Below are 27,551 nucleotides of genomic sequence, written 5' to 3'. Positions count from 1 at the left end.
ATAGTATCTGTAAGTGATCAAGACTGATCGCAATCAGATCTATATCAGTACATTAGGGTCACCTTAGGCTCTACAAAAAACGCAGTGTTCGCCCGATCAGGCCTGATCTTGTGCGCACACTTGCGTTCAGTCCGCCCCACCGCAGTGACAGAAATGTTTTTTTTTTCTGATCACTGCAAAAACACCGTAAAATCGCTGCGGCGCTATAAAGATCACTTTTGAGCTTTTTGGATCTTTATTAGCGATCGCAGCTTTTTTTTTTTTTGCACATTTTTTGGCAGAGATTTTTTCATCCACATTGATCGATGCGAATGAAGAAATCTGTGCCTTTTAATTTTTTCTTTCAGCCCAGAGGCTGAACGGGAAAAAAAAAATCTCATTACCTGTATGCTCAATATAAGGCCTCATGCACATGACTGTGCCGTTTTTTGCGGTCCGCAAACCGCGGATGCGCAAAAAACGGAAGGCGTGTTGACTTCCGCAATTTATGGAACGGGCGCTGGCAATCTAAATGCCTATTCTTGTCCGCAAAGCGCGGACAAGAATAGGACATGTTATATTTTTTTAGCGGGGCAGCGGAACGGAGCCACGGATGCGGACAGCACACGGAGTGCTGTCCACATCTTTTGCGGCCCCATTGAAATGAATGGGTCCGCATCAGAGCCGCCAAAACGGCGGCTCGGATGCGGACCCAAACAACGGTCGTGTGCTTGAGGCCTAAGGAGAATAGCAGAAACTCCTAATGCTGGCCATACATGTAATGATTGCGGAGACCCTCAAATGCCAGGGCAGTACAAACACCCCACAAATGACCCCATTTTGGAAAGAAGACACCACAATGTATTCGCTGAGGGGCATATTGAGTCCATGAAAGATTTTACTTTTTGTCACAAGTTAGCGGAAAGGGAGACTTTGTGAGAAAAAACAAAAAAAAATCAATTTCTGATAACTTGTGCCAAAAAAAAAAACTTCTATGAACTCGCCATGCCCCTCACGGAATACCTTGGGGTGTCTTCTTTCCAAAATGGGGTCACATGTGGGGTATTTATACTGCCCTGGCATTTTAGGGGCCCTAAAGCATGAGAAGAAGTCTGGAATCCAAATGCCTAAAAATGCCCTCCTAAAAGGTACTCGTTGGACTTTCGGCCCCTTTGCGCATCTTGGCTGCAAAAAAGTGTCACACGTGGTATTGCCGTACTCAGGAGAAGTAGGGCAATGTGTTTTTTTACATATACCCATGCTGGGTGAGAGAAATATCTCTGTAAAATGACAAATTTGTATAAAAAAATGGGAAAAGTTGTCTTTTACAGAGATATTCATCTCACCCAGCATAGGTATATGTAAAAATACACCCCAAAACACATTACCCTACTTCTCCTGAGTACGGCGATACCACATGTGTGACACTTTTTTGCATCCTAGGTGTGCAAAGGGGCCCAAATTCCAATGAGTACCTTTACGATTTCACAGGGCATTTTTTACGCATTTGGATTCCAAACTACTTCTCACGCTTTAGGTCCCCTAAAATGCCAGGGCAGTATAAATACCCCACAAGGGACCCCATTTTGGAAAGAAGACACCCCAAGGTATTTCGTGAGGGGCATGGCAAGTTCATGTAAAATTTTATTTTTTGGCACAAGTTAATGGAATATGAGACTTTGTAAGAATAAAAAAATAAAAATCTTTTTCCGCTAACTTGTGACAAAAAATAAAAACTTCCATGAACTCACTATGCCCTTCAGCGAATACCTTAGGGTGTCTACTTTACGAAATGGGGTCATTTGTGGGGTGTTTCTACTGTCTGGGCATTGTAGAACCTCAGGAAACATGACAGGTGCTCAGAAAGTCAAAGTGCGTAAATTAATTTTTTTGCACCATAGTTTGTAAACGCTATAACTTTTACCCAAACCAATAAATATAAACTTATTGCATTTTTTTTTTTTATCAAAGACATGTAGAACAATAAATTTAGAGAAAAATTTATATCGAAATGTAGTTTTATTTGAAAAACTTTACAACAGAAAGTGAAAAATGACATTTTTTTGCAAAAATTTCGGTCAATTTTGATTAATATAAAAAAAAAAAAGTAAAAATGTCAGCAGCAATGAAATACCACCCAAATGAAAGCTCTACTAGTGAGAAGAAAAGGAGGTAAAATTCATTTGGGTGGTAAGTTGTATGACCGAGCAATAAACCGTGAAAGTAGTGTAGTGCAGAATTGTAAAAAGTGGTCTGGTCATTAAGGGTGTTTTTTTGCTAGGGGAGCTGAGGTGGTTAAAAAGGGTTTTCTGAAATGTAAATACTGATGACCTATTATCAGGATAGGTGGATAGGTCATCAGTATCTGATTGGTGGGGATCAGACACCCACCCATCAGCTGTTTGGAAGGCATCGACACTCTTGTGTGCACCGCTGCCTTCTCACAGCTTACCAAGCACAGCGCTGTACATTGTATAGTGGTGATGCTTGCTATCACAGCTCAGCCCCATTCACTTCTATGCGGCTGAGCTGTGCCTAGTCCATGTGACTGATGAATGTGTTGTCACTGGCCTAGGGACAGCTGAGAAAAGGCAGGGGCTCTCCTGGGTGTCGGACACCCTCCGATCAGATACTGATGACCTATGCTAATGATGGGTCATCAGTATTAAATTCTCAGAAAACCCTTTTAATTGATAGCGGTCCCCTGGGATTTTATCACTTGCCTGTATGATGTAGAGAAGGGGATCTGGAGAATTAAATCTTTTTAACAGAAAAAGTATTTCATAAGATATGTTATGAAAAAAATGGCTATTAATTTTTTTTTGTGGGAGGGGGCATGAATTTTTAGGTCATTACATCTGTTTCAGCTTTCTGAATCATAGTGGGTCAGGGGCTGTCCCCATAGAGTATGGTAGGTTTGTCTCCTATGTAGGTAAGTATGCAGGGAGATTTTTAGTGTCGTCTTCTAGTCTATCCTTTCTACACTGCTCAAAAAAATAAAGGGAACACAAAAATAACACATCCTAGATCTGAGTTAATTAATATTCTTCTGAAATACTTTGTTCTTTACATAGTTGAATGTGCTGACAACAAAATCACACAAAAATTAAAAAATGGAAATCAAATTTTTAAACTCATGGAGGTCTGGATTTGGAGTCACACTCAAAATAAAAGTGGAAAAACACACTACAGGCTGATCCAACTTTGATGTAATGTCCTTAAAACAAGTCAAAATGAGGCTCAGTAGTGTGTGTGGCCTCCACGTGCCTGTATGACCTCCCTACAACGCCTGTTCATGCTCCTGATGAGGTGGCGGACGGTCTCCTGAGGGATTTCCTCCCAGACCTGGACTAAAGCATCTGCCAACTCCTGGACAGTCTGTGGTGCAACGTGACGTTAGTGGATAGAGCGAGACATGATGTCCCAGATGTGCTCAATTGGATTCAGATCTGGGAAACAGGCGGGCCAGTCCATAGCATCAATGCCTTCGTCTTGCAGGAACTGCTGACACACTCCAGCCACATGAGGTCTAGCATTGTCTTGCATTAGGAGGAACCCAGGGCCAACCGCACCAGCATATGGTCTCACAAGGGGTCTGAGGATCTCATCTCGGTACCTAATGGCAGTCAGGCTACCTCTGGCGAGCACATGGAGGGCTGTGCGGCCCTCCAAAGAAATGCCACCCCACACCATTACTGACCCAATGCCAAACCGGTCATGCTGGAGGATGTTGCAGGCAGCAGAACGTTCTCCACGGTGTCTCCAGGCTCTGACACGTCTGTCACATGTGCTCAGTGTGAACCTGCTTTCATCTGTGAAGAGCACAGGGCGCCAGTGGCGAATTTGCCAATCTTGGTGTTCTCTGGCAAATGCCAAACGTCCTGCACGGGGTTGGGCTGTAAGCACAACCCCCACCTGTGGACGTCGGGCCCTCATATCACCCTCATGGAGTCTGTTTCTGACCGTTTGAGCAGACACGTGCACATTTGTGGCCTGCTGGAGGTAATTTTGCAGGGCTCTGGCAGTGCTCCTCCTGTTCCTCCTTGCACAAAGGCGGAGGTAGCGGTCCTGCTGCTGGGTTGTTGCCCTCCTACGGCCTCCTCCACGTCTCCTGATGTACTGGCCTGTCTCCTGGTAGCGCCTCCATGCTCCGGACACTACGCTGACAGACACAGCAAACCTTCTTGCCACAGCTCGCATTGATGTGCCATCCTGGATAAGCTGCACTACCTGAGCCACTTGTGTGGGTTGTAGACTCCGTCTCATGCTACCACTAGAGTGAAAGCACCGCCAGCATTCAAAAGTGACCAAAACATCAGCCCGGAAGCATAGGAACTGAGAAGTGTTCTGTGGTCACCACCTGCAGAACCACTCCTTTATTGGGGGTGTCTTGCTAATTGCCTATAATTTCCACCTGTTGTCTATCCCATTTGCACAACAGCAAGTGAAATTGATTGTCACTCAGTGTTGCTTCCTAAGTGGACAGTTTGATTTCACAGAAGTGTGATTGACTTGGAGTTACATTGTGTTGTTTAAGTGTTCCCTTTATTTTTTTGAGCAGTGTATATGGAGCTACGACAAAATGTCAGCTTACACTTGGAAGAGGTTGTAGTCCTTATTTTTCTACTTTTGTTTTTGTAATACAGGATTGTTCTGCCGCTTTAGTAGATCGTCCAACATCAGAGAAATCAGTGCTGCTGTTAAAGTGTCTTAACGTATATTATGGTATAAAGAAAGGAAAAGCAACTGGTTGCGCTAAGGTAATGTACTGACAGGTTAATCACAGTTATCTCTAGTCGTTTCACAGACTAACATTAATTTACTCTTTTGGATAATGCAGAACAGAACATTTTTTTCGATTTGGAATGATCCATTTAACCTCCTTCCTGATCAGGCTCATTTTCCTTTTTTTTTTTTCAGTACATGGGTCTTTGGCGCATTTTTTTTAGGATTTCATTTTACCTATTTTGGGCTCAAAATCATTTTTTCATTTGGTCCTTATTAACCCCTTAACACATCCCATACATGTATAATACAGCAGGCCCCTGGCTGCAATGACTCGGTTCGGTGATGATGCTGAATCTGGTCTTCTAACCCCTCAGATGCCATGTTCAACAGAGATCATGGCATCTGTGAGGTTAGGCAGAGACATATAGCTCACTCTGCCTTCTGATCGGAGCCCCATAGTAGAACTATGGGGCTCAGATTGGTTACCATGACAGCCGGGGGCCTACTGAAGCTTCCCAAGCCTGCCATGGTAAGCTGCCTACTAAGTTGTGCACGAGGTACAGCTCAGCAGGCAGCACATCAGAATCGCATTCACCATAGGTCTCTATTATGGTGATTGAGACAAGGGATCAAAAGATCACAGGTTCTAACTCTCGGGGCTAAAAGGTTAAACACGGTTAAAAAAAACTAAGAAAATATATTAAAAGTTCAAATCACTCCCCTTTCCCATTTTTACATACAAAATATATAAATAATAAAAAAAATATATATCAGGTAGGACTGAAGCAGGGAGTGGCATTACTGATTCCTGATCTGTGTATGCAATGCAGATTGCAAAGGCAGTGCCAGTTAAAAAAAATAAATGGTCCTGTCTTCTCTTTGAGGACCGTAGCTGTTACTGCACACTCCCCAGACTTCCAGGCACATTGTCAACCTTTCAGATATTTATAGTCATCAGACCCTCCCCCATTTTTATCAGACCTGAGATCAGATATAAAATAAATAAAACAACTTACCTCTCCTGCTCTGGACGGCATGCTCTTCCTGCACTCACTGCCACTAGGTCTTCTGCCAGCGCTCTGCTGCACTGTGATCTGACGTCACACAGCATCCATCCTGACGCTTTACAAAGTCAGGACACAACACAGCGGGCACCCAGAAGAAGACCAGGGAGCAGTGAGTTCAGTCAGCGCCAGCAGTGCTACACTGCCAGCGTTTCCTGCATACAGATCAGAGCTTCCAAAATGAAATCACTCATTTGTATTTGCTTTATAAGACACATGGCCACCCCCCCCCCCCCCACTTTTTCATGGGGGGGGGGCATCTTGAAAGTGAAAATACAGTATTTAATTTTGGGACAACCCTTTTAGTGTGATTATATAGCTTAAACAAAGGATAATGCTATTTATTGCATTTTGCTATGCTATTTGTTGCCTGAATGTTTCTTTTAAGAATCTTATCTATATTTATTTTTTCTTTAAAATATAGCTTACCCCATCATCTATTGAAATCCCCCTGAAAGGCAAGTATCAGTTTCCTGCTGCTTATTCCAGGTTGTTCTTGGTTTGCATCTTTCTTATAGCTGTATCAGCAGCAAAGTCTGTGATGTCAGAGTCATGTTTTATGGCCTGTACAATCTGTGGATGTTTTTCACACAGGTGATTTCTATCTGCTATTTCTATTTTGCTCTTTCATCATAGTCATTGTAAGGCTAGGTTCACAGCTGCATTATGGTATTCCAGTGGTCCTTCCTATTGAAGAACAGACAACCAGAATTACCGTATCTGGCATAGCCAGAGCCTGCCGGATCTACCATTCACTGTCTTCTTTTAGAGACCTAACAAAAAGGTTATGCCGGATGCGATAATTCTGGTAGTCTGCTCCTCTGCTCATGAGTATCGTAATACAGACATGGACGTAACCTGAGAATGCTAAGAATCTGCGTGGAAGTGGAAAAGCTTGTGTCAGAATCAGAGTCTTCCACGGCCTGTGATGGGAAGGGATTTGGGATTAAGTGCTTGTTTACCTGGCATCATGCTGGTGTTATATAACCATTGTACCCATCAGGGAGAAGTCTATTTATTGCAGTAGCTATGGTACGCATGAACATCTTATGTATTGGGTTTCTTGGGGCAGGTTGCAATATGCTCAGGGCACAGCGCAAGTTTTCCAAGGCATTTTTGAGTATCAAAGTAACTACCTGATTCATTGGTTTTGTTGGCATTTGCTAGTTTTTCTTTGTGTTAGTTTTAGAGATTTTACCCAGTTTTTTTCCCCCAGAAGAAACTTACGACCTGCATATGCCATGTATCAGTCACGTCTATAGTTACATAGTAAATGTTTTCATTGGAAAGCGGTTTCATTTCCTTAACTGACATTCTAGGAAATCTTAATGTGAGGTTACTTAATGTTGCAAAGGTTCCACAGCAGCATTCACACGTACGCAATGTTGCGGACCCATTCATTTCTATGGGGCCGCACGATGTGCGGCCCGGATCCGGAAATGCAGATCCGCACTTCCAGGTCCGCAATTCCGATCCCGAAAAAAATAGAACATGTCCTATTCTTGTCCGCAATTGCATTTTCTATTAAGTGCCGGCGATGTGCGGTCCTCAAAATGCAGAACGCACATTGCCGGTGTCCGTGTTTTGCAGATCCGTGGATCCTCAAAACACACACGGACGTCTGAATGGAGCCTTAAAGATAAGATTGTAATACCTTCTCCTTTCATGTTTTAATCTTAAAGTGACACTTAAATCAATTTTATTATCATATAAAGATATTTAATCTTTATCTGAACGTTCCATGTAATATTTTTTATATGAAAAGTATGGGTGAATGGCTTTTTAGAGAAGAAAGCAAAAACGAGATTTTGTGAAACTCACCTGTAAAATCTCTTTCTCGCGGGGTTCATTGGGGGACACAGGACCGTGGGTATAGCTTGCTGCTGCCACTAAGAGGCGACACTAGGCTGAAAAAAGACTTAGCTCCTCCCCTGCAGGCTATACCCCCTCCAGCCTGGAGAGAGCATGTCAGTTTGTGCACAAGCAGTAGAAAACATGTGCCAAGTAAAGGAGAATGCAACAATAATAAATACTGGGTGGGTGCTGTATCCCCCAATGAACCCTGCGAGAAAGAGATTTTACAGGTGAGTTTCACAAAATCTCGTTTTCTCGCTGGTATCATTGGGGGACACAGGACCGTGGGACGTCCTAAAGCAGTCCACGGGGAGGGAAAAAGATCCACGCCCATGGAATAGCATCCACGCGGATGCTAAATGCACTGCTGCCTGCTAGACCCGGAAGCCCGAAGCCGCACTGGCGATGCCTAGGAAGCAATGTGGGGGATTGAGTCAGCACAACCTGTATGTAGGTGCACATCACTATGGCGAAATACATATACAAACGGAAAATACAAATGTCTATTTTCCGATGCCTAGGAAGCACCTGGCAGAAAAAACTTGGTGAACGTGCGCCAGGAAGACCAAGGCACTGCCGTATACAACCGCGAAGCTGATGCAGGGTGAAACATGTATCCCCCGAAGAGCTGACCGCTGGTCAGATGTCCCGAACTCCGCTGGGAGGTGTCTTGCTCCGGGGGCGGAATGCCTAAGCAGCTGCCAACGGATCCACCTGGAGCACCTCCAAGGACCCCCAGGAATGACCAGGTAAAAATCCGCACAGCGGAAGAGCTAGTCATGGACAAGCAAAACTCAGAGCTCGAATACATTCTGATGGTGAGCTCACTCTCTCTAGTGCGAGGGAGAAGGAAAAAGAAGGGAAAACAATGTCCTGTTGACGTGGAAGGCGGCGACTACCGTAGGTAATGGGCGGAGCACTGCCTTATGCGCGTACCTGATAAGAAAAACGTACTTACAAGAAAGGTACTCCCAAATTCGTTGGGTGGAAAAGCCCGCCCCCAGGAATGCCACCTTCCCAGAATAAAAATAGGGGAAGAAGACTCACAGAGAGGGGACATGTTCCTCACTGAAACGCCACCAAACGACCCATCGGTCGTCTGGACGAAACCAGATACCTGGCCCTAACCCTGGATGTAGATGACTTGGAAAAAAGTACGTACAGGAAGGCGCTATCAACTCGGAAAGCCACCGGGTGGAAGATCCCGCCACCCGGAATGCCGCCTTCCCAGAAATAAAAAAGGAGAAGAAGAAGTCCCAGAGAAGAAGAAGTCCCAGAGGTGGCTGGGACGAAGCCGGCTGCTGGCCACAACTGTGGAAGCAGAAGCAAAATTTAGGTCCGCAGGGTCCTCCTCTGGTTAAAAGGACACCCCTGAGAAAGCGGTAACTTGGTAGACGAATGTCCCTAGAGCCTTCGGGCTTGTGGTGAGACTTCTAGTGAGAGAAGCTGCTTGAGAAACTACAGAGAAAAAAATTCCTGAGCCAGGCGTGCCCAACTGCAGGCCAAGAACCAATACCTCGGATAAAGGTAGAAGCAAAAAAACTAGGTGAGCATCACCGGTGATGGAAAGCCCCATAAGTGATATATATTGACCATGCGGGACACTGCCTGGACGGGCAGATGACCAAGAAACGAGAATACTCCTTGTGGAAAAAATAGATTCCGGATTCCCGAGCCGTACAACCCAGTGCTACCGGTCAAGTAGATCGAAGGGGAAGATGGCCAGCCATATCCAGCTAGAGGAAGGACAGGAAAGAAAAAGGGTGTCCCGTTCCAGGAACTAAACCCCCACCAGTGGTGGCAAGGCGTGAAGACACCCGCTCTGCCCGGCGTGGGGGGACCCGCAGTCCACTCCCGGAATGAGCAGTGAAAGGAAAGACCACCAACGGCTTGAGGAAACACAGACTGTAATCATATCTGAAGAAAGGTATCACTGTAGTGGTAGACGAGTGACGCAGGGACTCGGCTACCCAATAGAGCGCACCCAAGTAAGGTGCTGATAGCTATGGCATGTACGTCAATGCAAAGCCCAAGTTTACGACACCAGAACAACAGTTGTCAGAGCAACGTTCAATTAACAGTAGTATAGACCATTAAGAGGCCAGGGCAAAGCCCATTGCCATAAGAGACTGGCACTCTACAGAATCTCTTGGTAATGCAATACACCGCCTGAGGAGGAGCCCGATTAAGGGAAGCCACAAGGGTAATGCTAACGCCATACTCCAGCTGAGGAGGAGGCCGCACCGTAGAGGACCTTAATCACGGCCTTAGTCTTGGTTGCATGTTGCCTGTATGGGAAGCGCATCCCATACAGGCAACATGCAACCAAGACTAAGGCCGTGATCAAGGTCCCATACTAGGACCGAAACGTTGGCCAGTCTGTGCAAATTATGTATATTCCTGGATGCTGATAAATGATGAAATGAAATGATGAAATGAATATTATGAAATGAAAATCTAATTTTTCAAAATTACTGCAAACGAGTGCCGTGGTTTTCCTTCACTATATTACCTCAAATTACTATTGAGCACCGTACCAAAATGACACTAGAGGAGTGCCGTCCAACCCAAGCCGCACCGTAGAGGATACTGATTCCAGAGTCAGTAGAAACCGTTATCTGACGAAGGAACTGTGCAGTAGGAACCCTAGTATGTAGTGGGGGTGCAAATACCCCTTGTACAGTAAGAGCTACAGCATGCTCTGCCAGCGAACAACCGAGAGAGAGACCTAAGGATACCCAGAAGTAGCATGGTACCATGCTGTCTCAGTTTAAGTAGAGCCATCCTGAGGTACTCCGTGAATAAAGGGGGGTGAACCGGAGCGACCGCCGAAGCAGTGCCAGGGTAGAGCCCTTACCCGAGGGGGCTGTCCCACTGCAGCGACTACGATCTCCGGCCCTAGTGTGAAAGCTTCCCCTGCTTAGAAGAACGCTCTGTAGTCGCCCTTGCAGATTGCCAGCAAAACACCCTCACCTAGATAAGGAAGGGTGATGGCACAAGGACGACACATCTGCGCCCCCCAACAAGCACCGGAAGAAACGGAAGGATACAGTATGGGAGTAGCCACAGTATCCAGTGGCAGTATCCATATGTCACTAGATGAAGAGTATAAGGCACCAACAGTGAAGACTGTTGCCACGGCTCACCTGAAAGAAGGCAAGGCATCTAGTGCCGTGGCTTTAGTTGAAATACAGCATGCAAGATGCTTAGTGAATTCCTGTTAGTTGTAGAAGGGGTAATGCCACGACTGTTGAATAGTATTCCGTAGAAGCACAACCTCCGGTCAAGGAAAGGGGGTAGCATGATAATCAAAAACGTATCCAACGGTCGTGTAATCGCCCCTCCATGGAGCGGGAGGGGGGGGGGGGGTACCTACGGTAAGCACTGAACTCAGTGGAAGTGTAATTACTCCTCCTATATAGGGGAGAAAAATATACAGGAAGTACTGTATCCTGAGTCAGCACAAGAACCTTGTCTATGGCAGGGAGCAATGCACCCAGCAGGAACTGAACAATGGTAGAGAATTACGCCCCTAAGGAAGGGGAAGAATGCATATGATCAGTCCTGTACCCGGTGGGACGAGAATTCCTCCACCTATGTAAGGGGGGAATGCTTACGATGAACACTGCCACCAGAGATATTGCCATAACGTCCCCTATGAGAGAGGCTAATGTATACTGCCAGTACTGTACACAGTGGAACGGATATTCCATCAAGTACGGAAGGAGGGACGCAAATGGCTGGCACTGAGACAAGTGCTAGTGCAGTCCGTTCACCTATCCAGTAGTGGTGCAATGCCGCCTAAGGAAGGGGGTAATGCATACCATGAGTACAGCTGGTTAGTATGGATGCAATCATAGAAGATTGAACTGGATTCATATCAGAGTCCGCAGACCAGATCCCCCCCCCCCCCTTTCCTCAGAACCAACCCCTGCCGGAATGGAGGGTGCTGAATATAACCTTATTGAGGAAGGGAGGACGTGCGGAGTAGTCCGAGGAGGAAACCTGTCCTGCTCTGGCCCGCTCGTGCGCAGTTCTACCTCTCTGCATCAGCCATGCGGATGCAGGCTGAGTCGGTGATGAAATAACAATCAAACCACCTAGGAGGTGGAATCAGACCCTCCACAGGACCGCTCACTGGATTGAGTGGGCGGTACTTAATCAACCCACGACCCTGGAGGGTGGATTGGGAACTTCCAGAGGTCCCCCTTGGAATGCACAGGTGGAGGATTATCAACCAAATGACCCAGGAGGGTGGATTGGGAATCCTTCAGATGTGCTCCCCTGTAATTGCACAGGTGGAGCATTATCAACCAAACGGCCCCGTAGGGCGGATTGGGAATCCTGCCGATGTGCTCCCCTGGATCTGTGCAGGTGGAGTTTTATCAACCAAACGGCCTCAGAGGGCGGATTTGTGTAGGTGGAGTATCATCAACCAAACGGCCCCGTAGGGCGGATTGGGAATTACAGAGGTCCTCGACTGGATAGCACAGGTGGTGGAATATCTACCAGACGACCCAGAAGGGTGGTTTGGGAATTCTTCAGTCCTTTATCAACCAAACGACCCTGAAGGGCGGATTAGGAACTGTGAGCAATCCTCCACTGTCCGGATAGGACATGGGCCAGTCTGGTATCACACCATCAGGATGGTCCGGTGGTGATGTGGGCTGAGGGGGGCAGGACTATTGGTAATGTCCCCGCAAAATGAATCAGAGGCAGGAAGAGGTAAAATTTCTTAAACTTAAATCATTTGGTCTGCAGAAAGGGGACACTGGCATGTCCAGTGCCTGCTGCAAAAATGCAGCTTACCATGAAGGGTTAACCCAGCTTAGCGGACCGGAGGCGGAGCTAAGCTGGCATCTGGGGAGGGGGACCGCTAGCCGGGGAGAATTCGCGCCAAAGGGACGAACCCGCCCCCTCCATCATCGGAACATAAAGCCGGGACATAAAGTCGGCATGACCAACCGGTACAAGGAGGGAGTTGGCAGTTCTACCTCCCAATCGGTGGTCGGATGTGTCCGCTGCGTCCACCTGCCACGGCCGCAACAGCACGGGCTGAGTACCGGAGGCCCGAAGAGAAGTCGGGGCCTAAATTTTTCGGCGCCCGGGCCGGGAAGTGTTATGTCCGGAGCGGCGCTCTCAAGCACCCTGATGCATACCAGCCGCGGGTGCTCACCCCCACAGGCTGGATAAGGTGAGGCCGCAGTATGAGATCCCCCCTCAGAAATGCGCCCTTAGATGATCCCCGGGGAATGGTCCACTTTAAAGACAAGAAGGTATTTACTGACGAGGTGACCGGGGGGGGTGTCGGGGGAGCTGAGGATACTTACCCACTCCAGAGTACTCACCTGCCTTCATCTGTGTTCTTCACCCTTATGACATGGACCAGCAGAGCCACCTCTTCAGTCCCTGGCACAAGTGACAGGGACCGGGTTGAAGGGCAGGAACGGGTGGCCCTATGGCTGGGGGGAGCAGGAGGGTCAAGCCCTCCTGGTCCACTTTGTCTTCTTGTGGGAGGCAGAGCGGTGGAATAAGCGTCACCGGTCAGCCTCCCCGGGGATGCAGTGCTCTTAGTAACCTTGGACCCCCAACCTAAAAGGAAATAAAAATAACAGCCACCCTGCAGAGCAGGGGGTCTGCCTCCTACGACACTAAGCTAAAAACTGGCATGCTCTCTCCAGGCTCGAGGGGGTATAGCCTGCAGGGGAGGAGCTAAGTCTTTTTTCAGCCTAGTGTCGCCTCCTAGTGGCAGCAGCAAGCTATACCCACGGTCCAGTGTCCCCCAATGATACCAGCGAGAAAAATCCAAGGCACCATACATATAAAAAAGATAGCAAAGCTGCAAGCCTTAGACCCTGACTCGGTGTCCTCTTTAATCCACCGAAAAACAGAAGATGGCAGCACTCAGAAATAGTTTCATATACAGTGGTCCCTCAAGTTACAATATTAATTGGTTCCAGGAAGACCATTGTAAGGCTACTTTCACACTCGCGTTTGGTGCGGATCCATCATGGATCTGCACAGACGGATCCGTTCAGATAATACAACCGTCTGCATCCGTTCATAACGGATCTGTTTGTATTATCTTTAACATAGCCAAGACGGATCCCTCTTGAACACCATTGAAAGTTAATGGAGGACGGATCAGTTTTCTATTGTGCCAGATTGTGTCAATGAAAACGGATCCGTCCCCATTGACTTACATTGTGTGTCAGAACGGATCCGTTTGGCTCAGTTTCGTCAGACGGAAACCAAAACGCTACAAGCAGAGTTTTGGTGTCCGCCTCCAGGGCAGAATGGTGACGGAACGGAGGAAAACCGATGCATTCTGACCGGATCCTTTTCCATTCAGAATGCATTAGAATGCAAACTGATCCATTTTGGACCGCTTGTGAGAGCCCTGAACGGATCTCACAAACGGAAAGCCAAAACGCGAGTGTGAAAGTAGCCTAACTTGAGTAATCTGTTCCAAAGCCCCAAAATTTCATCCAAGATAAGAGAAAATGAAGATTTATAAAAAATAAGCAGATAACTAAGACAGATAAAACAAGTCCTTACTGATAACAGTACAGCCATTTTACTAGAGAAGGGGCCTTGATTGGTTGGATCTGAGTCTGAGACATTGTACAGTATGTTGAGTCTAGTTTCAACTTACGATGGGTCAGAAAAGCAGAAAACACCATTGTCTGTTGAAAATATTGTATCCTGAGGCCATTGTATCTTAAGGGATCACTGTATAAGTGAATAAAGTGCCAGCATCACTGAAACCATTCTATGTGCATGGTTTTCTGGGTGACGTTTGCTAGTATATCCAGAGTTCTATCTGTCTGGACTTGTATCATGACCAGGGAGGAGTGAGGGGTGGTGACTCGGCCAGAGTACCCCCCCCTTTACTATCTCAGTAGTGTACCGGTCAGGGTCCTCCTCTGTGGGCATATTATGTATGTCTATGAAGAGAACAAAGACCAGCAAGTAAGACTGAGTGTCACCAACTGTTTAGAAAGAAACAGGAAAATACATCTTTATTGAGACAAGTTATAATGAGTTCATGGAAGTACACCGATCCTTAGTCACATGGTATGTATAAAACTTCTTAAAAACAGAGTTTTTGCAGTGTTCACAGAAAAAACGTCCAAGTACGTTAAGTTGTAATTCATGGTGCTGACAATTTCATAAGCATGTAAATCTTTGTTTGCAGTGCCTTTAGAGCAAAGTACATGTATTTCTTTGGATACAATGAAGTTACAGAAGTATGGTCTGTGGCTGACGAGCGGTGAAGGTCCTGTAAGATGCAGTGCCGTTATTATCTTATGGATAACCACCGATTACGTACCTCACATTGTGAAACAGATGGGAGCTGTGCCCAGAAACCCAGCCAGTGAGTATAAGCTTTTTCTTCTATGACATACCTAACATTGTGTGGAATGCAACATCATAGTATTTTCTGCACCTGGTCATAAGAATACAGATACCGTATTTTTCGCCCTACAAGACAAGACGCACCTTCCCCCCCCACAAAAGTGGGAGGAAAATGGCAGTGCGTCTTATGGGGCGAAGGCTGCCATTTTTACACTGATACACCGCCGACTGCAAGCTGCACAGTGTGGCCGGCGTGTGTATCAGCAAGGAGGGGCTGGGGGGCGGCTTTTAGTTTTGTAATGGCAGCGGGGCCCGGTGCAGTCACTGTATTCTATTGCACCGGGCACCGCTCACTGTACTAATGGTATCTACTGTAACTGCAGGCAGGCAATGTTTAACTATAGATATGTTCGATCCAGCAGCCTGTACTTACGATCATAGCAGGCTGGAGGCAGGAGGCTGGGCACTGGCAGCGTAATTCCTACGTCACGTGCCTGCTCCGCCCACTTTATGAATGAAGCAGGCGGCGCAGGCACGTGACGTAGGAAGTTACGCTGCCAGTGCCTGCCCGCCCAGCCTCCAGCCTGCTATGATCGTAAGTACAGGCTGCTTTATCGAACATATCTATAGTTAAACATTGCCTGCCTGCAGTTACAGTAGATACCATTAGTACAGTGAGCGGGGCTCGGTGCAATAGAATACAATGACTGCACTGGGCCCCTGCTGCCATTTAAAAACTAGTGTAGATGCCAGCCCCCACCCCCTGTATTGGGGGTCATTCACAGTGGCTGACACTGTTATGGGGGAGATCTGTGGATGTCAAATAGCATAAGATGCTATTTATCTGTCATCCACAGTTCCCCCTCCCCCCCCATAACAGTGCCATCCACAGACGCCCCCATAACAGTGCCATTCACACGTCCGTGGTGTGTTGCGGACCCGCAAATTGCGGATCCACAACACACCCGCTATAGGAATGCCTATTCTTGTCCGCAAGCTGCGTACAAGAATAGGACATGTTCTATCTTTTGCGGAGCTGCAGACCTAAAGATCGGGGCCGCGCTCCGCAAATGCGGATGCTGACAGCACACTGTGTGCTGTCCGCATCCATTCCGTCCCCATAGAAAATGAATGGGTCCGCACCCGTTACGCAAAATTGCAGAACGAATGCGGACCCATTTGCAGACGTGTGAATGGAGCCTTACAGTGCCATCCACAGGCTACCATAACAGTGCCATCCACAGGCTACCATAACAGTGCCATCCACAGGCTACCATAACAGTGCCATCCACAGGCTACCATAACAGTGCCATCCACAGGCTACCATAACAGTGCCATCCACAGGCTACCATAACAGTGCCATCCACAGGCTACCATGACAGTGCCATCCACAGGCTACCATGACAGTGCCATCCACAGGCTACCATGACAGTGCCATCCACAGGCTACCATGACAGTGCCATCCACAGGCTACCATGACAGTGCCATCCACAGGCTACCATGACAGTGCCATCCACAGGCTACCATGACAGTGCCATCCACAGGCTACCATGACAGTGCCATCCACATATTTTTTTTCTTATTTTCCTCCTCAAAAACCTAGGTGCGTCTTATGGGCCGGTGCGTCTTATAGGGCGAAAAATACGGTATTCATGTGTGGTAATTTACCCCTACTTCCCAGATTTGGACTTTCAGCACCTTTTTTTCATGCTCTTACATACTACGCCTCCAACTATAACACTTTTTGTTGAAGGCCAAGTAGGAAGACATACTGGATACTTCCTCCTTCATTGGTATTTCTATTGAACTACACATGGTCAATTTGACACATTCCTGATGGACAGTATCTACAGAATGGAAAAGTAGGCTACTAATAACTAATATAGCTGACAGTGGTAGCTGTCTGAGATCTACTTTCTATTCCAAAAAAATGAAACCAGGAAAAATCTTGAATGCAAGCATCTAAGCGTACAAGGGGCTGCACATACTCCCTGTATTCTGTCATAAATGTCAGATTGATATATGTCCCTCCTATGCCACCAGCACCTATCTGTGGAACAAAGATCCCCTGACCCACATCCCTCCAGGGTGACTTTGCATGCTCAGCTCATAGCATTCACTTCTATGGGAGTTCTTTAAAACAGCCAAACTAGTCCTCTTTCTAGATTTGCAATAAATGCCTAAGAACTGGAAATCCTCCCCCTTTTAAGGGTCCATTCACACGTCCGTTGTTTCTTTCCTGATCTGTTCCGTTTTTTGCGGAACAGACCTGGACCAGATCTGGACCCATTCATTTTCAATGGGTCCTGAAAAAAATCGGACAGCTCAATGATTTTTTTTTTTCAGGACCCATTGAAAATGAATGGGTCCAGATCTGTTCCGCAAAAAACGGAACAGATCAGGAAAGAAACAACGGACGTGTGAATGGACCCTAAAAGTGTTTTCCAGCTTTAGAAAACAATGTGTCAGTTGCTTATGGTTTTTTTCCAGATTATTGGCATGCCTAATGCAAGACCAATCCCCACACCACATTGTGCTTGTAGCTTGCTTCTAGGCATACGTACAGTAGGTGTGTATGTGGTGAATAAAATGCTGTCATTGTAGTCTTGTAATTGCACTATATTTACTTTTTTTCCGTCAGCTAAATCAAATGAACTCATCTTTCTGGAGTTGGTTGTACCTCTCACAGGCTCAGAGCAGTCTCTCATGTGTAAGATTATGCAGGAAGCCAGTGAGAACGGGTTACCTACCCTTGCTGATATTCTAACCTGGAGCGAGATACATTCCATGCTGGCGGATTTGTCTAATGAAGACTGCTCTTTCAGAGCAATTTGTGGCATTGCCTTTAAAATCCAACAGCAGCAAGAATCGAGCAATACCCTTTCTTCAGCAGACCCACCAGAGGTAGGCTTTTTGAAGGACAACCCCTAGCTTTAAGGTTCTACTGCTGCCTTTTACCAAACTATACTATAATGTATAAATATACAGTATGCATCAAAATAATATGGAATTACTAGATTTGACTCAGAAATACACAGGTGATTTCACAGGCACACAGTAGCACATTCAGTCCCTGAATACTGTTCCTGCTGCTAGGTGATGGTCCAAACACATATACCATGCATGGAAAGACATTTTGGAACGTTCAGCAGGTCTGCTGGGGGATTTTGAAATCCTTGCAGCTTCCCTGGTAAAGGTTGTTTTGCTATACACTTCATTCTGCACTCGCCTCACATATTAGAAATCGTCATGAATATCTTTAATGCGGCACATTTCTTAATTTGCAAATTTAAAGGTTTTCTAAACTTTTTTTTTTTTTTAAAGCCAGTTTATGTCTAAAATATTAAAATTAAGGACATTTTAGTACAGCCTTGTTTTTGGTTTTCACCATTACCAGTGTTGAGAAGCGCAACCTGGGTGATCAACCAATTACACACAGAGAGCAACCAAGTGATCATGTGTAGGCGGCACTAGAGATTGAGATGTCTACAGGCAGTCCTCATCTCCATCCTGTCAATTTGAAAAAACAGCCAGGCTTTGTTAGAGATCTCTTATTAAGTTATATATCACACCTCACATATATCTACCTCACAGGGTTTTTTGCCTTCCTCTGGATCAACTTGCAGGATAACAGGCCGAACTGGATGGACAAATGTCTTTTTTCGGCCTTATGTACTATGTTACTATGTTACTATTAGTCCAGGGATCAGCAACCTCCAGCACTCCAGGTGTTCTGGAACTACAATTCCCAGAATTCTTCATTCACTTTTATAGCAGTTATAAGAACTGCTGAGCATGTTTGCATGCTGAGAGTTGTAGCTTCACAACAACTGGAGTGCCGAATGCTGCTGATCCCTGTATTAGTCCAAGGCATTAGGTCCTCTTAAAGCACACCATCTTTAGAGCATGTGTTAAAGTTTTTATGCACGCTGTAAAATGTTTCAGGTGGACCCACTGCCGACTTAGTTTGATATTGTACGTTATGTTGCTAGAATATGGCACTTAAATGTTCTGGCTTGGAGTATAGGTCATGAAAGAATGATAAAACTGTACCAGCACTTTGTGACATCCAGATATTATTGATTAGCTTGGATCTACCTAGCAGCACTCCCTACCTAATGTACTACTTAGGAGGAGGGGATTGAAATGTAACAACCCATTCACAATGGAAGTCTGGTTGTGGCAGTCATTATTTGACTTGTAGCACTTTTACTGTAGGTATTTATATTTTCCAGGAGTCAAAAGTAACATCTTCCTACACCTTGCTACAGAGATACAGAGAAGGCCGTCATTCAGTATCTATGGTCCCAAGACAAGATGACACCTTGAAGGAGGTAGACAAAGGAGCAACACTTATTAGGTAAATCTGAGATTTATCTATGTTATCAATTAAAGGTACCTATGCACCATTAATACCTGTCTGCCAAAAACTCATCTATTTCTCCCGACTCCACCATACACATGTATGCTGAGTTCGGCCTAGTGTGCTTTCGTTTTCAATGGCAAGAGAAAAAGTCTCTGATGGACACCTCTCCTGCCAGAAAAGAAAGGAGGGTGTGTTGAATTTTATCTAGCCTGATTGTTCTTTCCCCCACATCGTCCGTTGATAGTCTGGAGGCCCCCCACACACACATAGGGAAAGTGACGGGGAAAGTTTTTCCAATATACTTTATTTAGGGAAATCGTTTATTTATAGTAGAAAACTTGGGCTGAAATGTCCCTTAGCAGCCAACTTTTCAGAGATAATTGGTAAGAGCTCATGCACACAAATGTATTTTTTTACCTTGTCCGTTCCAGGGGTTTTGCGGCTCGTATGCAGAACCATTCGCTTCAACGAGGCCACAAAAACGGCAATGACTCAGTGTGCATTCGGTGTCCACCGGGCTGTTCTGTAAAAAAATTGAATATGTCCTATTATAGGACTGTTCTATTAAAGGTTGGCCTTTCCGCACCGCTAAATGCGGAATGCACCCTGCCGGTATCCATGTTTTGCAGATCTGCATTTTTTGGACCGTAAAACATCCAACAGTCGTGTACATGAGCTCTAAGGGACATCCGTCTTCCTAACAGCACAGTGCTGCTCTCGGTAGGATGACCGGCTGCGACAGGAGTTGCTGGGCCTCTGCCCTCACTGCTTCCTTAAAGTCTGGGGACAGTAGACTAATATGTTTAAATTAAGTAAATATTTACACACTTAGGAAAGGAGCTGTGAAAAATTAAAGGTGGAATCTGATTGGTTGCTATGGGCAACTAAGCCAGTTCTACTTTACACCAGTTTGGTAAATCTCCCCCTTTGTTCTTGCTCATTGATCAGCGTGGCCAGCGCTGTCAGTGAGCTCTTGTCCTGTTCTCCTGGCACACTGTGTAACTAACCAGCCACCGGGAGAGAAGCCTGAGTGAGCGGTAATTGCTCGCTACTGGCAATGCAGGGAGGCAGGGGGAAGCTATTTTACAGTATATAGGGAGAGTTCTAGTATATAACTATCCTTATACACAGTAGAGTGTGTACTAGTGATCACCTTGACAGGCTGTCACAGTGATCACATGCTTTTATTGGTCTCCGGGGTCTTCACTGTGACCGCAGCTGTCTAGTTAGAGCTCAGTTACATTGATCTGCAGTGCCAGTTGGCACTAACAGGTCATAATGTAACCTGCCATTTTTGTGCATTTAACAGCCTACCGCCACAATGTGACAAATTTAGACATATTTTTAAATACTTTCTTATATTACATGGGCAGATAATCTTTCAGATCATCGCTAACAAGCGTTCGTATGAACGCTCGTTGTCGATGATCTGTCAGTGTAATACTGGTGCCGATTACCCTCCCCATACTGAGGAGGAGATCGCTGTTTGTAATAGCAGCGGACTCCTCAGCTGACAAGCAGGCGATTTGCCAGGAAGGAACGCTTCCCTCCTGACAATCACCTACATGATCTACTCGTGTAATATTAGCCTTCGTATGAAAGATGACACTTCTTTATTAAGATTACACATTATGTACTCCATTCTTGTACAGTGACTTCTGCACAGGTCACAGAACATGCCCAGAAAACTTTCTCATAGAAGTCAATAGGGTCAGCTCCTTTGTGTTTGTGACTCCTGTAAAGCATATCTCTAAATGCTGGCAGAAAAATTATGGGTGACATATTCCCTTTAACAGGTACTCTGTAAACCAGTGCAGTTAATGGACTTAACCTTGAATGGTAATTCCTTGTACAGAAAATTACACGTGCACTTTGTACACTGCTGTTACAGTCGTCTGTGTCTTTAATTGATCTCTATTAGTTGCATGATCTTTTAGAACATCTAAGGATTAAACAAATTATTCCTCAGATCCTTAGTAGACCTTTTTTCTTGTACTGTATGTTTCTTACATCTTCAGAAATGATCAAGGGAACAGTTATTTAGTTTTGTTTTTTGCTTGTTTTTTGCTTGTTTTTTGCTTGTTTATATTTTGTTGGTTGGGGGAAAAACGTACTGAGGCTCATACAGTTTAGCTGCCATACAGCATGGCTAAGGCTACTTTCACACTAGCGTTCGGGTGTCCGCTTGTGAGCTCCGTTTGAAGGGAGCCCTAATGCATTCTGAGTGGACGCGGATCCGCTCAGAAGGCATCAGTCTGGCAGCGTTCAGCCTCCGCTCAGCAAGCGGACACCTGAACGCTGCTTGCAGCGTTCGGGTGTCCGCCTGGCCGTGCGGAGGCAAGCGGATCCTTCCAGACTTACAATGTAAGTCAATGGGGATGGATCCGTTTGAAGTTGACACAGTATGGCTCAATTTTCAAACGGATCCGTCCCCCATTGACTTTCAATGTAAAGTCTGGACGGATCCGTCTGAAGCTACTTTCACACTTAGAATTTTTTCTACAATATAATGCAGACGGATCCGTTCTGAACGGATCCCAAGTCTGCATTATATGAGCGGATCCGTCTGGGCAGACATCAGACGGACCCGCTCTGAACGGTAGTGTGAAAGTAGCCTAAACTGTCCAGATTCCTTGTCTAGATGTTGACTTTTAGCATGAATTCCCTACAAAGTATTAAACAATCACTGCCCCCTAGCCAAATGCTTCCTGACCCTAATCCAATATGAGACTATAAGTCTCAGGTGTACAATACAGTGACACTGCTGGTACACACAGGATCTTCCCCCTACCTGTTCTTGTGCAATGCTCTGCAGACACTTCCTCACAGCCAGCAGAAGAGTACAGAGGAGAGGACTCTGCCGTTCTTTGTCAGCTCTGTGTTTGCATGGAGGGAAGGAAGATCCTGTGTACAGCAATTGTCTCTTCAGTGTCTGGAGAAGAGGAAACCCTGCAGCTGCTCAGTACCTGAGGCAGAGCCTCCAGCCCTGAGTCTGTGCTGCTGATGGTAGAAGGGGTTAAACTTTGTGGGCAGTGCAGCGGGTATGGCTTATCACTCCATCCAGCACAGCCCACAGTGACATTCTGTGCACAGAGGCAGACCTGCTCCCTTAGGCTTGTGCTCGGAAAGTCATCAGAGCAGGCAAAGAAGCTGACACTCAGCTAACTAGGAGAACAGGGCCACTGTAGATGAAGTAAGTGAAATAAAAAGCACTTACGTTTTCTTAGACACATGCAAAGAACAAAAAAATTACTTGGACAACTCCTTTTAAGTCTATGTTCTTTCTGATTCAGTTGTACCTAGGGAGGTGTTATCAGGTTAGCTGAGAGTCACTGATAGCTGTACATGGTCTTAAGTATAAAAAAAAGCAGAGTCTTAAATGTTTAAATCTTTTCCTGAAAAACTATATATGAATCGGCCCAGCTCCTCTTGCTGTACTGACCTCACTCAGAGCAGCATAAAGTAGTGACAGAAATGCTGATTTCAGCGGTGTGTCACTCATGAGCTAAAAGTAAGTGGTTGCCGAGAACCAACATCATAATCATTGCAGACTGGGCCTGGAAAAGAGTCCCGGCCACCTGAGAAGAGTCCTGGTTATTCATGAATTCCTGCTCTCCCTGCCCACCTGCTGATGACTGACAGTCTTCTACCTAGTTTTCTCCCTTTCTCTCTAGGAGAGAACTGCGAATCATCAGCAGATGGACGGGGAGAGCAGGGAATTATGGATAACCAGGACTCTTCTCATGTAGATCTGACTCTTTTCAAGGCCTGGGCTGCAATGATTATGATGCTGGTTCTCAGAAACCACTTACTTTTAGCTCATGAGTGACACACCACTGAAATCAGCATTTCTTTCACTACTTTATCCTGTCCTCGGTGAGTTTAGCATAAAATGGATTCCCTTTAAGTGATGGCCTATTCTCAGGATAGGCCATCGCCAGCTGATTGGCAGAGATCCTTTGTTTTCTGGCAGGAGATAAACCTCCTTTAGAGGTGTCTAACAACGTCTTTGTCCTATCGAACAAGTATTTAACACACTGGGAGTCACGCTGCAGTGACAAGCTCAATCTACTACAAAGTAGGTGGAGCTGTGAGTTTTTGGCACCGGAGCGATTTCCAAACAAGTGATTGGTGGGGGTCCTGGATGTTGGACCCATGCCGATCAGCTACTGATGGCCTATTCTGAGGACAGGGCATCACTTAAGAAAAAATGGACAACCCCTTTGAGTAAACAATTATAAACTCTGCTTCTAAGGCCTCATGCACACGACCGTTGTGTATTTTGCGGTCCGCAAATCGCGGATCCGCAAAACACGGATGGCGTCTGTGTGCGTTCTGCAATTTGCGTAATGGCACGGACAGCCATTAATATAACTGCCTGTTCTTGTCCGCAAAACGCGGACAAGAATAGGACAGGTTATATTTTTTTGCGGACCACGGAACGGAGCATTGGATGCGGACAGCTGCCCGCATCTTTTGCGGCCCTATTGAAGTGAATGGGTCCGCATCCGAGCCGCCAAAACTGCGGCTCGGATGCGGACCAAAACAACGGCCGTGTGCATGAGGCCTAAATCGTGATAATTTATTTGACTATTGGTTTATGAAAGTGGTTAACGTCAGATAATTATAGTTTTTAGGACATAAATCAAGTAAACATTGCACATCCCAGATCACAAAAATATGCATGTTACTTGGTTTATTTTCTCTTGCCTTTTTACTATTATTTTTTTTACTTACTTTTCAGATTACTGGTTTATCCTCCTCCCCCAACTAAAGGAGGCCTTGCTGTAACTAATGAAGATTTGGAGTGTTTGGAACATGGAGAATTTCTTAATGATGTTATTATTGATTTTTATCTAAAGTGAGTATTTTTATAATAGGATTATATGGATTGGTTCTTATAGATTAACAGCCTTGGTTAGAAAATACCATCTGTTCAGGTATTTAATGTACTTTCTAACCCCTTAGCAACTGTGTGCTGTAGAATTGATGGACCATATCTGATGCATGGAACTCCATGCCCGCACCCCTGACAATCAGCTTTTGGAAAGGGGCTGGGGTGCTCAGGTGAGCACTGCAGCCTCTTCCCCAGCTTGTGATGTCACATCCATCGGTCAGTATGGCACTGTGCTTGATGAACTTTGAAGGCCTTGTCACTTGTCTGAACAGTGTGGCACCTTCAGATATGACATGGGTGGGGGTGCTGGGAGTCAGACCCTCTCTTCAGATATTGATGACCTATCCTGAGGCTAGGTCATCAATAATGTAACCCCATGTAAAACCCTTTAAAGCATATTTGCAGTTATTTATCCAAAACAGCTTCTATCATCTTTTCATTGTATTGGTCGGTGGGAGTACATTTTCTCACAGATATGTCAGAAGATTATGTAATTATTACATTAACCCTTTTTACTATCAGGTTTTTCGTTGTTTGTTTTTTTTGCACCTTTGGTAACCAGTACAATTTTTTCACTTTTGACAGGTATAAATAAAATGTGTATTAAGAAAAAAAAAAAAATCACACCAAGCCCCCGTACTTATATAATTTCTGAGAGTACACACAACATTGTCAGAATGCCACTTAGCACTTTATGTACTCAGGCAGCTTTATTCAATTTTGCATAACTTTCCATAAAAATTGCATAAGTTGATATTGGTGGTTAGAAATATGGCAGAAGCAGAAAGTTATATGCACTACAACTCCTAAAGATAAGAGCTCAACATTTTCAGCGTTCATACATACCGCTTGGGCCTAAATTTGCATGATGCCCTATGCTCCAGATAGGTCATTATCAGATTGGTGCAGGGCTGGCACCCACCCCAGGCACTGGAAACTGCCGTCACTTGAATGGGAGCTGAGATGCAGTACTCGACGTGTCCACCCCACAGTGGATGGAGCCTTCTGCTTCATCGACTGTTGACTGTTAAAGACAGCTAATCGGTGAGGATGCCGGATCATCCATCTGATATTTATGAGCTGTTGGAGGAGGGCATATGAGATATGTCCTTGGCAGGAAAACAGTTAAAGGGGGAGATTTATCAAAACTGACTTTCACTCAGATTCCACCTTTCACTCTTCAGAGCTCCTTTGGAAAATGTAAGGTGGAATAATCTGAATGGTTGCTATGGACAAGTAAACCAGTTTTCATTACACCATTTTTTTTTATAAATCTCCCCCCAAAGTGTTTTTTTGATAGCCTCTGCTGTGAATAGGACTGACATCATCTGCGACAAAAACCAAAGCCTTTGGCGTGGTTTCAGCTTCATGTGGCTACCGCTACATGGAAGCCTGGCCTTAAAGTTTCAAATTATTGGTCACTTTTCTTAAGCAAAATGCAGTTTGTTTGTAACATTTATAGCAACATTCTTACATGGTTTCATAAAATTAAAAGGGTTTTCCAAGATTTTTTATGATCTATCACCTGGATAGGTCATTAGTATCTGATTGGTGGGTGTCTAACACCCGGGACCCCTGCCGATCTGCTGTTTTGAGAAGGCAGTGGCGCCACTGCCTTCTCGCGGCTCACCAAGCACAGCGCCGTACATTGTATAGCGGCTGTGCTTGGTATCGCAGCTCAACCCCATTCACTTAGATGGAGCTGACCTGCGCCTAGCCTGGGATGGCAACCTCCGGCACTCCAGCTCTGATAAAACTACAACTCCCAAAATGCACACTTGCTTGCTTGGCTGTTCTCAGAACTCCATAGAAATGAATAGAGCATGCTGGGAGTTATAGTTTCACCACAGCTGGAGTGCCGGAGGTTAGCCATCACTGGTAGGCCATGTGACCGATGAACTTGTCGTCACTGGCCTAGGTAAAGCAGAGAGAGGGCCGCAGCGCTCATAGGAGCACCGCTGCCTTCCCAAACAGCTGATCAGCAAGGGTCCCAGGTGTCGCACCCCCACCGATCAGATAATGATGACCTGTCCTGAGGATAGGTCATCAGTAAAAAAAAAAATATATTGATATGATCTTGGCCTGCCTTCTATAGCATCACTGTTTCCCGCCTGAAAATATGAATGCCGCTTAATACAAGGTTCTCACCTTTTGCAGCACTGTGTGAATGATCTCGTGCCATCTCTCTGACATTTGGAGCCAGACGCTAATCATAACTGACATGCCAGCTGCTCCTTATTCAGCAGAAATGCTTGAGAAAGCTAATTCTTTTGGGATTATACCCTGAGCTGAACAGTTTGCTGGAAATTGTATAAGCAGATATTAGGCTATGTTCACATCATTTGGCATGTAGCAGGAAAGCTCCTGATGTGCTCACTAAATGGGGCTCCGTTTTGGCCTATTATCTAGCTGTGATATGTCAGTATACTGCAAAAAAGAAGGATATTGAATAGCGTAGTAGACAACCGTGTGGTATGCGTTTTTCTTACAGTGGGACACCACATGTGACAGATGGCAGCATATAGCATCCATTTAACCTTTCCATTCATTTAGAGGGCATTCACACATGGCAGTTACATGTCATACAGGTCAACACCCAAGGTGGCGGGGGGCTAGATAGTATTCTGTGCTCTCGCATCACTAATGAGATTCATTCTCACTCATGCGCTGTTGTGATGGAGCACAGGGGGCAGGCCATGAACGCATCATCAGTGATGATTGACACGTTCATTGTAGGCTGTAACCAGGCTAGGATCATGTGCACAAATTTACACATAAAACTTGAATTATAAAAAAAAAATAATAATAATACTATTGTGTCTCTCCATGCCCATATAATTGAGAAAATGGACGCCTGGGACAAAGTTAGAAATTCCACCAAGTAATTAGCATTTTAAAAGAGACACCATGCAAATTTGCATCAAAGGATAACTTTTTGAAAGGAAAAAAGGATAAAGAGGATCTGTCGTCTCTCCAGACATGTCTGTTGTAGTAACTACTTGCATTCCCCATGTAATAATGATTCTGGAGCATTTATTCTTATGACTTTGTTGTGTCATTCCTTTATTATTTCTACTAGAAGTTATGAATGAATTGTCAGCAGCTTGCAGTAAAGGTACAGATGGGTGTTAACTAGTTGGGGGGTTGTACCTGTGCAGTCTTACACCAGCAACACTGATTGGACAGTCAGACACACTCGCTACTGGTAACACCCAGCAATACCTTTGCTGCAGACTGCTAGCAATTTATTTCTAGCAGGAATAATAAAGGAATGGCACATCATGGAGTCGTAAGCATAGGTGCT

The 27,551-nt window shown here is 45.4% G+C and overlaps 1 protein-coding gene across 7 annotated transcripts in view; it reads left to right on the top strand.

Annotated features, from left to right (window-relative positions):
* Positions 1-27,551, top strand: part of SENP7 (SUMO specific peptidase 7) — a 90,476-nt gene that overhangs the window by 45,059 nt on the left and 17,866 nt on the right. For 6 of the 7 annotated variants that reach the window (XM_040424968.1, XM_040424967.1, XM_040424971.1 and 3 more), the window contains 6 exons: positions 4,626-4,739; positions 6,196-6,229; positions 14,824-15,003; positions 17,626-17,888; positions 19,220-19,344; positions 24,095-24,211. In XM_040424968.1, the coding sequence (XP_040280902.1) occupies positions 4,626-4,739; positions 6,196-6,229; positions 14,824-15,003; positions 17,626-17,888; positions 19,220-19,344; positions 24,095-24,211 (833 nt within the window). The remainder of the gene's footprint in view (positions 1-4,625; positions 4,740-6,195; positions 6,230-14,823; positions 15,004-17,625; positions 17,889-19,219; positions 19,345-24,094; positions 24,212-27,551) is intronic. The other variant, XM_040424970.1, reaches the window with a different exon arrangement.

The sequence above is a fragment of the Bufo bufo genome, chromosome 3 (genome assembly GCF_905171765.1).
Source record: "Bufo bufo chromosome 3, aBufBuf1.1, whole genome shotgun sequence".
Taxonomy (NCBI): domain Eukaryota; kingdom Metazoa; phylum Chordata; class Amphibia; order Anura; family Bufonidae; genus Bufo; species Bufo bufo.
The sequence above is the reverse complement of the archived record's forward strand: the minus strand, read 5'-3'. Positions and strand labels throughout refer to the sequence as shown.